Raw genomic sequence first — 15003 nt, 5'->3', positions numbered from 1 at the left:
CTTACGTTACTTTCATTTTTTACTAACTTCACAAATACAATTTGATGCGCAGTTGCTTAGGAGGCTAATCTGATTTTTTCAATCGAAATTAGTCAGCTAAACCCTCTGACCCCTTCTCTCGCCATGCATCTCTCAAGCTTTCAAACAAAATATATGAAACCGAATGCCATTCAATATCCTCTTCTTTGCTTTGGTTCTTTTCTATTTTCTTTACGGAGATCTTAGATGGAAACCAAAGTAAGTTCTGTTTATATCTTTTTGGCATTGTTTTTTGTCAAAGTTTACCCGTGCATGGTTTACATTACACCCTCGTAACTAAATTTTCTTCCTTGGAGAATGACATTTGGTAACTTTTCTTTTTACAGGAATCTCCGGATATAAAATCTTTCAAGAAATTCCCATTAACATTGAGGTTGGTGGTTTTAGTTGTGGTCGTGCTTTGTGGAATATACATTTGCACAATTTGTTTAGAACAAAAAGGGGTACACACAAGTGCCAAGTTGTTTGACATCACTGTCTTCAAGCAGCCATGTTTTAATCATTCTGGTGTGGAAGAATGGGAACTGTCTTACTTGCATTATCCAGAACCCAAAATCTATAGTAGGTAACATATACGTATATGCTGAGGAGAATCGATTTGTGTCCAATTGTTCAATTAATACTAAAATCAATGAATTAGTAAATTTAGTGACGGAAAATTGTTTTTTCTTTAGTAATTCTGGGGTTACTTTATTTTAATGACTATTTTTTTAAATATACATATATATATATATATATATATATATATATGTTCGGTCTTTAATTTTAATATTTCTAGTTATATGGGTTGGTTTGGTAATGTATATAGAGTGATTGACGATTGTGCATTGTGCAGAGAAGAGTGTGCTTGCAATCCTGTTCTGTTTTTCTGCATTGTGTCAATGCAAAGATCTGGGAGCGGTTGGTTTGAGACATTTTTGAACAGTCATATTAATGTAAGCTCTAATGGAGAAATATTTTCAGTTGGGAAAAGAAGGGCCAACGTTTCTTCGATTTTAGAGACAATGGATAGAGTGTATAATCTTGATTGGTTTTCTAGTGCTTCCAAGAATGAGTGCACTGCAGCTGTTGGCTTCAAGTGGATGCTTAATCAGGTAGACACCAATTTACTAAAGGACAAAACTTAAATGTATTTCTTTAGGTACTTTAGTGTTATTTTTAATTAAAATTGTAATTTTACCATGGTAACCTATGTTTATATGTAATGCAAACATTTATTTTGTAGAATTGTAGATTATTGGAATGAAACTTTAATTCAGATTAACAATATCCATAACATTAAAGAAGTATATCTATGCTTTGTTATAAAGTTAACCATATGTTATTAGAGCATATCTATTGTGTAAACATTTTTTTCAATTTCTTAATTTCTTATTGTTGGAATTTAAGAGTGAAAGTGAAGTCTCACCATTAGATAAGAATGAACAAGTTAGACAATATATAAGTTGAGGAAAGATCATCAACCCCTTTGATTTTCCAACACCAACACTCATCACTTTTTCTTTTTAGGCAAAAGAAGGTGAAATTAGGCAAGACCAATAAGGATAGACATTTCAACTATGTTGGCACCTCATCCTTGCTACACTTAAAACTAACCCTGAAATAGATTCATCCAAATAAAAAGAACCAGCACTCATCACTTCACTTGTCTCAATACAGGGTTTGGTGGAGCATCATGAGGAAATTGTAGAATACTTTGAACGAAGACGAGTTTCTGTGATATTCCTATTCAGAAGAAACTTGCTCCGTAGAATGATTTCAGTGCTAGCGAATTCCTATGACAAAGATGCCAAGCCACTGAATGGAACTCATAAGTCTCACGTGCACTCTGCAGTGGAGGTCTATCTCTACCCTTTAATTTTCTTCCTTCCTTCATATAATTTGTGTTGATTGCAAAACTGATGATAATATAGTTCTTCTTGTGCAGGCTAACATTCTTGCCAAGTATAGACCACGACTCAACATCACATTATTGATACCAGAGCTAAATCAAACGAAGGAGACAGCTGCAAAAGCCATTGCATACTTTAAGAACACTCGCCACATTGTTCTCTATTACGAGGATCTTGTCAACAATCGCACTGTAAGACAGATTATTTTTTTTTGTTATTATATTATTTGCATGAAATATTAACCAATTTTGCGGACGACTGATGAGGGAGTGTTTGTGTATGTGTCGTTGCTGATGACTTTTCTATGCATATTTGAATGTTTTAATTATCTTGCAGAAACTAAAGGATGTTCAAGAATTTCTTAGGGTGCCATACAGAGATCTAGAGAGCCGTCAAGTAAAGATACATACTGCCGCATTATCGAAGCAGATTGAAAACTGGAATGAGGTCCAGGAAGCGCTCACAGGGACGCCATACCAAAGGTTTCTCTTCAAAGACTAATCATTTGTAGTAGTCTAGCACATTTTGTCACCAGATTAGACCTATATAGTAGCTTGTACCATATATATGAACGATTTTCTTACTAGGCGCAGTAGGCATAAGATTATTGCAAGGATTTGAATTACCAGATAAATATGGTTTGATTTTGAATGGCCAAATATTGAAGATCTAGCACTCGCTTTAAAATTTAAAGATAAGTTTAGAATAAGTATACTTGCACTTTAGAAAGTAAAATATAAGCATCAAAACTGTCGTAAGAATATATTTAAATATTATATTTTCAATAAAAATTCTAATTATAATTCTTTAGTTTTTATTCTGAGAATAACGATGCATGGTTAGCAAAATCGTGGACATAATTAATTAAAAGAGATAAGTGCATTTTCACATTGCCCACAGGCAACTCGGCACATATCGATATTTATTATAGAATATGATCCCTACTACATACACAACAACTTTTAATAGTTTTTCTTTAAACATGGAATAAACTATGACATGACTGAGATAAATTAATAATGCTCTTTCGCTATTTAGTGGTCGCTGGTCACCAACTTCCCCGGCCTGAGGAGCCAACACAAATTTTCAAGAACCTCTCAAAATCTTCCCTAATGCAGATGCAAGTTGAGGACTAAAACTCATGAGATTCATTTGACTAACGTTTTTCATTCTTGGGAAATTGTTTTGAACGGTGGCAACAAAAGGGTCCATGTGGATCTAAGTGACCCTTCTTTTACTAGTTAGTGTTTTCCAGTTTTAGTGCGTAGTTTAATTCGGTCAAGATCCCCTTCACTTTTAATAACATATCCAAACACGATGCCCGAGGACGGGGTGGGGATGTGGCGTGTGTCAGACTCTCCTCAACATGTTAGTGCGGTTGTCTTTTCCATTTTTTCTAAAATATTTACGAGTGAAAATTAGCTAAAGTGAGTTAAGTATTTTAAATCTAAGGTTGGTTTGTAAGAATAAGATGCATTTTTAAATCTTGAACTTAACTTGATTAAGAATAATGACTGGACTCATATAATTAACTTTTGTTTATGACTTGGCTATTTTTCTTTTCTTCATCAAATTACTCTTTAAATAAATTTGATTATTATTAATTTAACATTTAACAAATAATTTCATTTAACAAATTGATATATATATATATATATATATATTTTTTTTTTTTTTCTATGCAAAATAAATTATGTCAAACAACCGGAAGATGGGAAAGTTAATTTTCCTTTAAAGTTGTTTGATTAATGCAGTTGTTTTGTGATTAATTATTTTTTCATATGTTCTCTAATCGCTAGTGATGGGATAATTAAGTGGAAGAAGAGATTATGAGGAAGAACCGAATTATTGATATTAATCTTGTTAACCAGTTATAATTATTGATATTTAAAATGGTTTACATTTATAAATATATAAAGTATTCAACACTTTTTTAGAAAATAAAATCATTTAAAAATAATTATTAAATATTTTTAAATTGTTTTAAATTTATAAATTTTAGGTTTTATTAACCAGTTTTTATAGAACATTGATTAAAAAATTTAACGAGAAAATATTTATCTTAAGAATTATAAGAGAACATAAAAAAATAATAAATACTATAATTTTATACATTCTAATAAAAATTATTTTTTTAATTCTTTAAGGAGACACTAATTATATTTTTCATAAATTTTTACCTATTATCAAATATTTAAGAGAAGTTAGAAAAAAATTCAGTAAGAGCTTTCTGTCATGTAATAGTGGCACTGGCACAGATACTTCCATTAACTTCATGAGAGTTTGGAATCTAGCCAGGCCTAGGCCCCCCAAGCACGTAGAAATTAAAAGTCAGTTGGGCTTTCCAACCAGAAACGTCCAATCAGGATAGGCATAGTGGGTATAGTAGTACTAGTATTTGTTTGGCACCATTGTTGATTTTGAAAAATAATAATGATATTATTGGCACACACTTTTTTAAATATTTTTATTTTTGGATAAATTCTATATTAATTTTATTAAAAAATCAATCTTTTAAATTTAATTAAATAAACATAAAAATTTCATTGAATAAAACAAAAACAACAACAAAAAATTTCCCCACTAAATAAAATTGATTACATGAATTATTCAATTCAATTAAAAACTAAATCTTTAAATATATTATTTTTCATAAGATTCCTTTTAATATCTCTTTCTTGATTTCCCTTCCTCCCTTTTTTATTTAGCTAAAAATATATAATCTATTTAGATAAGTGGTGTTTTTAGTGGCCTCCCCTTTTTATGTAACTTAATAACACCAAAAATATATTTTTTAAAAAATACTACCAGCATTTGTATCTGAATAAATCGATTCCCAACTCTACCAAGAAACATTCAAGAGCACGCCGAAAAAATAGTTGCATGCAACATGCAAAACACAGTATAGTAGTAAAATTCAAAGGAACACTAGGCTAAAAGATACTCTCACATAGGTACTCAAAAGAGAATCTTGGTGGAGCATAATCATGAACAAGTTTACATTCACCATTAATATTTCCCCACATTCCAACTAAAATTAGATATTTGAGTTGAGCCCCCACCCTTCCCTCGTGGCCTATAAATACTCACCTTAACATACCACATTTCTCAAGCACCAATATTTCATAATCTCAGTTCTCCCAATCCAAACATTAAAATAGTTTCAGCTCCAAGGCCTCGCACTCTCTAAACATAATGGCCAATTCGAAGCTTGGGTTCATGGTCACTGCTATTTTTCTTTCCTTAATGATTTTTCATGGAACCTTTTCAGCTCAGGGAAGGCCACTGAAATTGGACATAAAGGAGCAAGAGTCACAACCCACAAAAACATTATCGAAGAAATAGCTAAAGTGGCAGAATATACTGCCACGTGGCATCGTCACACCTTAGAATTCGAAGCTTCGACAGCACCTGAAACCAGGAATCCACAATATGACATGGTTACAAACGATTTCGAACCAACGGATCCAGGGCACAGTCCCGGTGCCGGCCATTCCTCCCCACACCCCAACATAGTTTCAATTTCAAAGCCATAAACCTATATTATTCTCATATGTCCATACTCAATAACCAGTAATATGCATTTTTTACTTAAAAAATGTTACTCGATCATATAACTAATTCCTAACACCTTTCTAGCTATATACTCGTCACTTTTGGAGAGTGGGAAAAGGGTAAGAAGCCAGGCTGCTTTGAAAATTAATTTCCAGCAGTGATAAGCGTATAAGAGAAAGGTAGAATATTTTAAGTGTACAAAATAATAAGGTTGCCTTTCAAAAAAAATAATAATAATAAGGTTGTTAATTTATGTTTCTAGTTGAGGGATTAATTGTGTGTGTGTATAGCTATCCCATGCATATATAGAAACGTTCTCATAGTTACATTCTTAGCCTGTAGCCATAAATATGTGCATCTGTAACTGTAAAATCGTACGTACCTCTATAGCTAGCTAGCTGCATCTCATCATTTCCCCCCTTCCTTCAATCCTGTTGGCGTGTAAATATTTTTTATTATAAAATAACAATGATGATGGTGATTTGGTGTATATATTAATTAATATTATAAAATAACAATTAATCTTATTCTTTAATAAATATCATTTATTTTTGTGTGGCACACAGGACAAAAAGTATTTTTTTTTTCGAAAAAAAAAACTAGTTACCCACATTTCCCAGGAATAAAGTATACCCGGTCCAGTGCGTCTTGATATTTCTAGGAATGATAGGAAATACTAAGTTGAAACAGAAATCCCTTTAAATTTGAATGATGCAATGTGAACAAAAAATAATAGGGAGGTTGTTTTAATCTGTATAATGGCTTACTCAACTTGTAAACCATACATGGTTAATTAGAAAACATGGAAACTGAGACGCAATTTCATGAACACTTCTTGCAACTCATCGTGAAGGAATACGTTGTGCACGTCCATTTAATGAACATCTCACCTTTTCATAACACCACCCATCCTCAAAAAAAAAAGAAGACAAATTGTACTAAGAAACTTTTTAATTTACACAAGAGCAAATGTCTCCATTTATGACAAATAAATAAAAGTTGAAGATAAACAAAAGAGTAAATAATCTATATAATTTTTATTTATATATAGGAATTAAACAAAGGTAACAAGAGTTTGAAATAATGTTTAGTTTAATCAATTGAGTTAGACCTTGATATTGCTAAAAAGTGAACTATTCTAGTATTATAACGTTTTAAAACTCTTAAAAAAATATGACACCATAATTTCAAAATAAAAAAAACAAGAAAATATAAGTTTTAAAATAAAATAATACTATAATTTGAAAACAATTAAAATATTAGGCAAATAATATAAAAACATAATGAAATAAAAATTAATTTTGCAATAATTTTTAAAAATAAATATGTAAGTAAAAATAAATATTAAAATGACAATTATTTGTTGAGACTAAATAATGCATCCATTAACAGTATAAAGAAATATTATATTATCATTTAATTAGAAATGGTCATGTTTGTTAAGTTTTTTTTAATAATTATTTTAAAAGTTATACGAATCATATTTTTATTAGTTAACAATATAAAAATTTTACACTTATCATACATAAAAATTATTTTTTTTTTACTTTTGATGATTATTGTTAAATTTAAATATATTTTTTATTACTCTAATATATCACATTTTTTGGTTTTGGTTCTCGTATTTTTTTTAAAATGGTCTTTATAATATTTTTTTATTTTATTTAGGTCCTCACTATTTTATTTTAGTCTTTATAATATATTTATTTTCCATTTTAATCTCTATAATATGTCATTATGAGTTAGTGCTTTTTTTAAAAAAATATCGGGAACAAAAGCAATTTTTTTTACATATTACAAGAACAAAAGTGAAAAAGATGAGTATATTAAGGATTATATATTTAAGCTTTATTTTAAAAATAATTTATAAAAAAATAATATATTTCCTATGATAAAAAAATGTGTTTAATTTTTTTTATATAAAAATGAAATGAATGTGTGATAAGCCTGAGGAAAAGTATGAAATATAAAAATAAGAGTGCTTACGAGTTGATTTGATTTGAATTTGATTGAAAATAAAATTTGAATCAATTGATTTGAATTAATGATTTTTTTGTTTGAATTTGAATTTTTTTTTCTAATCTAAATCAAACCTATCCAATGATACATGTTAGTTTGGTTCAGATAACCACAAGATATCTAACAAAAAAATCATTTTTTGGAAAAATAAAAAATAACATGGATTTATCTCAAATTTGACATATAATATTATGATAAAATAACATAAGCATCATTTAAATGTAATTGATTTATACCAACTAAATGATAACATAAATTATAAAAATAAATATGATCGATCCATTAAATCGTAAAACTTCATTTATATATAATAATAAAAAAAGAAATAAACCAATTGGTCTAACCCCAATCTTAATTCTAAAGACAAACCAAAATGAAACGTAATAAAAAAATTCAAAAGACACAATAGTAAATAAGTTAAATATTAAAAAAATAATATATATATATATATATATATATATATATATATATATTAATTTGATTCAAATTTAAAAAATATAAATTTATATTCAAATCAATCAACGTTAAACATCAATTGATTTGGTTTGGATTAATCCGAACACACACGCATTTATAAACTTATTATCTCCATAATTTTTTGATTTCTAAATAGATCGATCAGTAGTGTTATAGTATTTTATAGTATGCTTTATTAAATTTTAATATTTTCTAAAGAATATGTCTTAATAAAAATATATGATACTTTTCAATTCAATAAAATAGAAAGTAATAAAAAAAATTGTGAAGAGAAATTGGCATTTTTTTTTCTGCAAATAATATAATCATATAGCAACAAAATTGTGCAGAATGATAAAGAATTTCTTAGTACGCTGAGGCAGATAGCATCATAGGCAGGCAGCATAGATCTAAATCATCTAATTCCAAGGCAATCTACCATGCTGCCATTCACTGTACCACCGTAAAAATTAAGTACGCCAGTTTAAACTTAAACTTCCAAGTGTCAGCACTCAGTAGCTTACACAAACACACGACCGAATAAAGTATAAAAAAGAAAGAGATAAAAAAATCCAGTGAAGAGTGTGAGCAAGAGAGAGAGAGAGAGCCAAGCATGCTACTACTATACTAGTGTTATGCATATCCCTCGGTAATAGATCAACGGTTGAGATCGAATTCCACCCCTTGATCCAACGGTGGAAAGGTAACCGCGTTCACGAAGCCAACCCATGAATCCATCATCATCTTCTTAGACCCTTACACAACCCTGACCTCTCTCAAAATCCAGATTCAACCCTTCTCTCTCTCTCACTTACAAGCGTAATCAACGAACTTGCCTTGCCTTGCCTTGCCTCTTTCTGTTTTTTATTTTTTATTTTTTCGTATTTTCGGTATTAGAAAAGGAAATAATAACGAGAGAGCTCTAGAGGCGCTTGCGTAACGGTAATTGCGAAAGAAGATGCAACCAACATCGAACGGCTCTGACTCGAAAGCGACGGAGCAGCGGACGCCGCCGCCTCAGCCAGTGGCCGTGCCGCCGCAGTGGATGCCGATGCAATACCCGGCGGCGGCGATGGTAATGCAGCACCACATGATGCCGCCTCAGCATTACGCGCCGCCGCAGCCCTACATGGCCTACCACCAGTACCAGCAGCAGGTGCCGCAAGCGCACCACCTGGGATCCAGCGCCGAGAACAAGACCGTTTGGGTCGGCGATTTGCATCACTGGATGGACGAAAATTATCTCCACCGCTGTTTTGCTTCCACCGGCGAGGTCCTTTTCTCATTCTCTTCACGCAGAACTCGTTAGCGCACACTTAATATTGCTAGTTTTTCTTTTTCTTTTTTTTTTTACTGATTACTCTCTGTAGTTGTTTTGTTTTAACGTAAATTAAAACTGTTCCGTTCGGTTACTTTATTTGTATGACATGGATTGGCGTTTCGGTGTTATAATATGGTGTTTGAGGTTTTACATAGTTCGTTTTGGTTTTGTGTCAACCTCAGCAATGTAAGAAGAAAGGGATAACGTTTTTTTTTCTTTCTTTTTTCCTTTGGTAATTCTGTAATTAAAAGATGATCTTCTTTGAGTGCGTTAAATACACACTAACACTACGGTACAGTACAAGAAGAAGACCAATGTGTTTACTTAAAATTGTGTTTGAAACCTTATACATAAGGATAAGGAAAAAATGTTGTGTTAGAAAAGAAGTATCGGTTGGTTACTAGTGAACAGTTTAACTAGTTTGCATGAGATTATAAACTCAGACATGAGTGTGTTGCATTTAATTATTAAAAAAATGCAAGAGAATTAAGTCTCATTAATTAATCTGACGTTATGCCGAAATGGCAAAGATAGATAAATCCCTTTTCAGTCTTGTCTTCTGCATCTTGCCTATTCAATTAGCTCTACTCTAATTTTCTTTTCTTACATTTCAAGCTATGCATCAATTTAGGTGGTGCGCCATTTGATTCGATCAATTTAATTAAACTAGAATAGATTGGAACTCTGAGGGATGAGAAGTGTCCGTGTGCACAAATCTGAACTCTTTGGTATGATCAAATTTTGATTTTGTAACATTTGATGTATGAATACTTTAGGATTTAAGACAAGTTGACGGACTTCGTCTTTGTTTCTTGGCCGGCCTTAAGCGATTATGGTTTTAGGTACAGTTGTTGCAGGTAGCTAGTTTTAACTAAAAAAGGTGATTTCATTGTTCTTCCTCTGCTAGTGTAGTTTGATGAAAAGATAATCTGATTATTCAGAGATTTTGCCTGTTATGATGGAAAATGGTTCCCTGAGTTTTTCATATTGTTTACTATTGTACAATTTTGCAGATTTCCTCCATTAAGGTTATTCGCAATAAGCAGACTGGTCTATCAGAGGGTTATGGATTTGTGGAATTCTATTCACATGGCACAGCTGATAAAGTTTTGCAGAATTATGCTGGGATATTGATGCCTAACACCGAGCAACCGTTCCGCCTGAACTGGGCAACATTTAGCACAGGAGACAAGCGTTCAGATAATGTTCCTGATCTTTCTATTTTTGTAGGAGATTTAGCTGCAGATGTTACAGATAGCATGTTGCATGAAACTTTTACTAATAGATACCCATCTGTTAAAGCTGCAAAAGTTGTTTTTGATGCCAATACTGGCCGTTCAAAGGGTTATGGTTTCGTCAGGTTTGGAGACGATAATGAGAGGTCTCAGGCTATGACTGAAATGAATGGTGTTTACTGTTCTAGCAGACCTATGCGTATTGGTGCTGCAACTCCTAGGAAAACGTCTGGCTATCAACAAGGTACGCCAAATCACGGAACTTGCTTGCTTCTGAATTTCTGATATCTTAAATTATGTTCTTTAAAAGGAAGACAACAAAAGGATATTAATATTACACATTCAATTCAAAGAAAATATTTCTGAAATCTCTTAATATAGATATTTTCCCTTCTCAGTTCTCACTTTTTTGTTTTAAGAACTGTTTTCTAAAACAATTCTACATTATTCAACAATCAATTACTCATCCAAAATCTATTATGTTTTAAAAATTGTTTCCAAAATACAGAAACAGTTGAGTAATGTTTTCTCATTCTCTTCTTCTGTTCTCTTTAGTGCTATACTAAAATGTTCGGGAGATAAACTTTTAAATGTGAACAGGAAACAAACACTTTGAAATGTACTAACCTAATTTTAGAAAACAGAACACTGTTTTTTAAAAAACATTAAACAAACAAGGCCTGTGTCTCTCAAATTTAACTTTTACATTTGTTTGTCCTGTGCTTGCTGCTACAAAAGTCTGAAGCATCTGTACTAGTTGGGTATTGATTTCGTCTCTTTATTTCGATAGGAAGTCAGTCAAATGGCACATCCAGCCAATCTGAAGCTGATTCTACAAACACAACTGTAAGCTTTTCAGCTTTTTTATTAATAGGTTCTTTTTTCAGCCAAAAACAAAATTGGTTTGTCACTATTTTTCTGTGGATTGATTCAATTATAGATATTTGTTGGAGGACTTGACCCTAATGTTACAGCTGAAGATCTTAAGCAACCATTCTCCCAGTATGGTGAGATAGTCTCTGTCAAAATACCTGTTGGAAAAGGATGTGGTTTTGTACAATTTGCAAACAGGTAGGAGTCCTGGCCCAGTCAAATCTTTGCATATTCACAGATAACATGGTTTTTAATTAGGAATGTGCCCACTACATCAACCTTTTCAGAAATAATGCTGAAGAGGCATTGCAGAAGCTAAATGGGACAACGATTGGCAAGCAAATGGTTCGTCTTTCATGGGGCCGCAGTCCAGCAAATAAGCAGGTAATCTCGTTCTCCCAAACATGCAGAGACAAACACTCTCCTTGCCATTTTATCAGGTGTACTCCCTCCACTCTTAATACAAGCAAAAATAAAACTAATACTACAATTAAAAAAAAAGTATTTTAAAGATTGTTTGATTATAAAAAAGTTAATTAAGGTCATTTAATTTTATTAATATCATTTAAAAATAGAAAAAAATATTTTTTCCAAAATTTTCCTTCATTAAAACATTATATCAAGTATTTTAAAGATTGTTTAATTAAATAGGATCAACTTAGTTACTGTATTTCTTTTTAATTACTGGATTTTTGTTTATATTTTTTTTATCATTTTTAAAGTTTAATATAACATTAATTATTCTTTTGTCTATTATATCCTTATTTTTTTACTTAATTTTTAATTAACTTATACGTATGCATTTTATTGTGAAGTAGAAATGGAAAGAATAAAATTTAAAACCTCATAACCATTTTATTAGGATCAAGAAAGTTCATTGCATTTAAAAATCTAAAAAAACAGATAAAAAGAAACAAAGATATTAAAATTTGGTTATACTTTTTGGATCAACATACGTTTTTTTTATAACTTTCTTAGAGAGAAAAGAGTATTAACTACATAAACAAGTGTCATATTAATGGCATATTTGATTTAAAGTACGAGGATAGAAGAGACATTTTTTAAATTAGTAAAGCATAATAACTCCCACTAAAAAAATATAAAATTTATTTTTAATATTATTTTCATCTTTCTTTTTAAACACACTATAAATGACTAATGGCTTGCTTGCCTGGTAGTGTCATGTCCTGCCATCAGTGTGGAACTTGACTAACTTATTTAGAGAAAGTCTTAAATATGAATTTAGTCATGTATGTTCGTGTTTTTTTATATTAGTTTTGTTCTTGTAAATTTTTTATTTATTTTTCATTTTTGTAAGTTTGTGTTTTCTAAATTTTGATTCTTGTAAGTTTTTTTTTTTTTTTATAAGTTTGTATTTTTTTCCATTGAGAAAGTGTAGCTAAGTAGTTGGTTGCGTAAGATATATAAGTTGGTGTAAACTTTCTTATATATGTCTATAAATCTTTCAGATAAAAAAAAGTTTCTATTTTTTTTTTAATTTTGATCCGCTAACTTATGAACCTGGAGGGATTAAAAAAAATTGAAATCTTAAATGGATTAAAATTGCAAAAGCATAAACTTACAATGATTAAAAATAAATAAAAAATTTATAGAAATCAAAATTAAAAAGTGCAAACTTAAATGAAATAAAAATGAAAAAAAAAACCTTACAAGACCAAAACTAAAAAAGTGCAAATTTACATAGACTAATTTCACATTTAAGTCTTTGAGAAAAATATTTGACTTTTTTTTTGTCTTAAGAGAGCTTTAATAGAAAAAAACTATTTTATATAATTTAATATTTTCCAAACACTATTTTAATTAGTATAAAGAGAATGCTTTGCTGTTAAAATCAATTGCTTGATAATCACTATATATAGGGAAAGGGAAATATATCAACAAATCCTACGTGTGAATATATTCACTTGTTTCTTAGAAACAAAAATATTATCAAGTTATAATAGATAAAAGGTAAAACTCAAATAAAGTTCATTGTTATTAACAAATGTTGACACGTGAATTTTTCTTAAAATTCCTCTATATATTAACCAATATTAGATTCTAGTTTTGCTGTTCTTGTTTTTATGCTTTCTGATGTATAAAAAAACGACTATTATTTAATGTTAGAACTCTCATATGTTATCGTTTGGATTGAAAACTTGATAACAATAATATGATTGTAAAGTTTATCCTTTATTAAAATACTTTTAAGGGTATAATTTGTTGACATATTTGTAATAAATAGATATAGTGACCATAGATATTTCCCAATAGAGAAGCGTTATCTATAATCTATCACTAAAATATAAACGATATAGTGATATACCCATTTGGTTTATACAGTTTTTTTTAGGACTCTTCTACTCCAACTCAAACCACTTCTCTAGTATCATAAATGTTAGTTACTTTTCTCTCGATAAATAAACAAATTTTTGTTTACATGGTTAAGAAAACAACTTAATATATTAGAGTTATTTTTAATACTTTATGTATACATAAATAAATTAACATCTTACTCAAAAAATAAAAAATACGGATACACACAGACTCGAAAGTATCTTAGTTTCCACAAGCATTGGATAAAGCTTCTGCTTTTCATTGCTTGATTCCTCTCAAAATTAAAATACAAACTTTGTAGTAACTGATAGAGCTTCGGATTCGTTTTCGTGATGTCTGACATTATAAATTGCAATTATTTTATCTGGTTATATGTTTGGGTAGCAGTTTAGAGCAGATTTTGGCAATGCTTGGAGTGGGGCGTATTATGGAGGGCCTGTTTATGATGGTTATGGATATGCTTTGCCACCACCTTATGACCCAAGCATATATGCTGCTGCTGCTTATGGGGCTTACCCTATTTATGGAGGATACCAACAGCAAGTAAGCTGAGTGCAGGAGTAGCACTCACAAGTCAAAACAACAGATCGTGCTTGAACTAGCAAATTAACTTGTAACTTGCTTGGTCTGTTGAATTCTGAAGAATCCCTCCTAATTGTGGAGTGGAGTTGAATTTTGATAACCTGAGGTAGCACTGTAGGAATTCAATTAATCATTCGTTTAGACTCCTAGGAGTAATCAGAATTTAAACTTGTTTGTTGGAATAATTTAAATATGCTTAAGTTTGCCCTCTTGCTTGCATTTTAATTGTTTTTGGCGCTTCACATTGTAACCTTCATTTTTACGGCTTGTTTGGTTGGAGGAGAGGGAGGAGAAACAGAAGAAGATGGAACTAATTAAATGTATTTGGTATATAGAATTAGGAAGGAGAGAATTAAAAAGTTAGTGAATCCCACATATATTTCTTTACTTTATTTCTGACATATTTGTATCCATTTCTCTATTTCTCTCTCTCTTTCTCATTTCTTTTCTATTTTTATTTTTCAGTCAAACACTCTTCATTTTTATTTTATTTTATTTTTATCTATTTTCACTCTTTCATTTTATTTTCATTCGTCCTATTTATCTCTTCTTTGCCAAACAGACCATTAAGGGTCCTTGCCTCATTTCATTTCATGTGTGTGGTTGATACATTAATTGCATGGGTTTCAAAGGTTTTTTCCCCCCTTCTTATAGGCATGAAATTGAAATCTGATTAATTTTGATGAAATTCATG

The 15003-nt window shown here is 30.6% G+C and overlaps 2 protein-coding genes and 1 pseudogene across 2 annotated transcripts; all 3 read left to right on the top strand.

The window, feature by feature from the left end:
- Positions 1 to 225: 225 nt before the first annotated feature.
- Positions 226 to 2618, top strand: LOC114408306. The gene is made up of 6 exons (XM_028371337.1): positions 226 to 237; positions 366 to 604; positions 875 to 1133; positions 1699 to 1878; positions 1967 to 2122; positions 2268 to 2618. Exons 1-6 carry the CDS (start codon positions 226 to 228, stop codon positions 2430 to 2432), a joined length of 1011 nt encoding a protein of 336 aa, XP_028227138.1. The 3' UTR covers positions 2433 to 2618.
- Positions 2619 to 5057: 2439 nt separating this feature from the next.
- LOC114408061 lies at positions 5058 to 5899 on the top strand (annotated as a pseudogene).
- Positions 5900 to 8531: 2632 nt separating this feature from the next.
- Positions 8532 to 14710, top strand: LOC114408688 (polyadenylate-binding protein RBP47C-like). Its single transcript, XM_028371819.1, has 6 exons — positions 8532 to 9234; positions 10296 to 10761; positions 11308 to 11363; positions 11458 to 11588; positions 11678 to 11774; positions 14115 to 14710. The coding sequence occupies exons 1-6, from the start codon at positions 8920 to 8922 to the stop codon at positions 14277 to 14279; spliced, it is 1230 nt and encodes a 409-aa protein (XP_028227620.1). The 5' UTR covers positions 8532 to 8919; the 3' UTR covers positions 14280 to 14710.
- The last annotated feature ends 293 nt before the right edge of the window (positions 14711 to 15003 follow it).

This window comes from Glycine soja, chromosome 4 (genome assembly GCF_004193775.1).
Source record: "Glycine soja cultivar W05 chromosome 4, ASM419377v2, whole genome shotgun sequence".
Classification (NCBI taxonomy): Eukaryota; Viridiplantae; Streptophyta; class Magnoliopsida; order Fabales; family Fabaceae; genus Glycine; species Glycine soja.
This window is presented reverse-complemented; position numbering and strand designations above follow the sequence as displayed.

Coding starts and splice junctions, on each gene's coding strand:
- LOC114408306 (XM_028371337.1), top strand. Junction 605..874: donor GAACCCAAAATCTATAGTAG/GTAACATATACG, acceptor TGCATTGTGCAG/AGAAGAGTGTGCTTGCAATC. Junction 1,134..1,698: donor TCAAGTGGATGCTTAATCAG/GTAGACACCAAT, acceptor GTCTCAATACAG/GGTTTGGTGGAGCATCATGA.
- LOC114408688 (XM_028371819.1), top strand. CDS start 8,920: ATGCAACCAACATCGAACGGCTCTGACTCGAAAGCGACGGAGCAGCGG. Junction 9,235..10,295: donor GTTTTGCTTCCACCGGCGAG/GTCCTTTTCTCA, acceptor ACAATTTTGCAG/ATTTCCTCCATTAAGGTTAT. Junction 11,364..11,457: donor CTGATTCTACAAACACAACT/GTAAGCTTTTCA, acceptor ATTCAATTATAG/ATATTTGTTGGAGGACTTGA.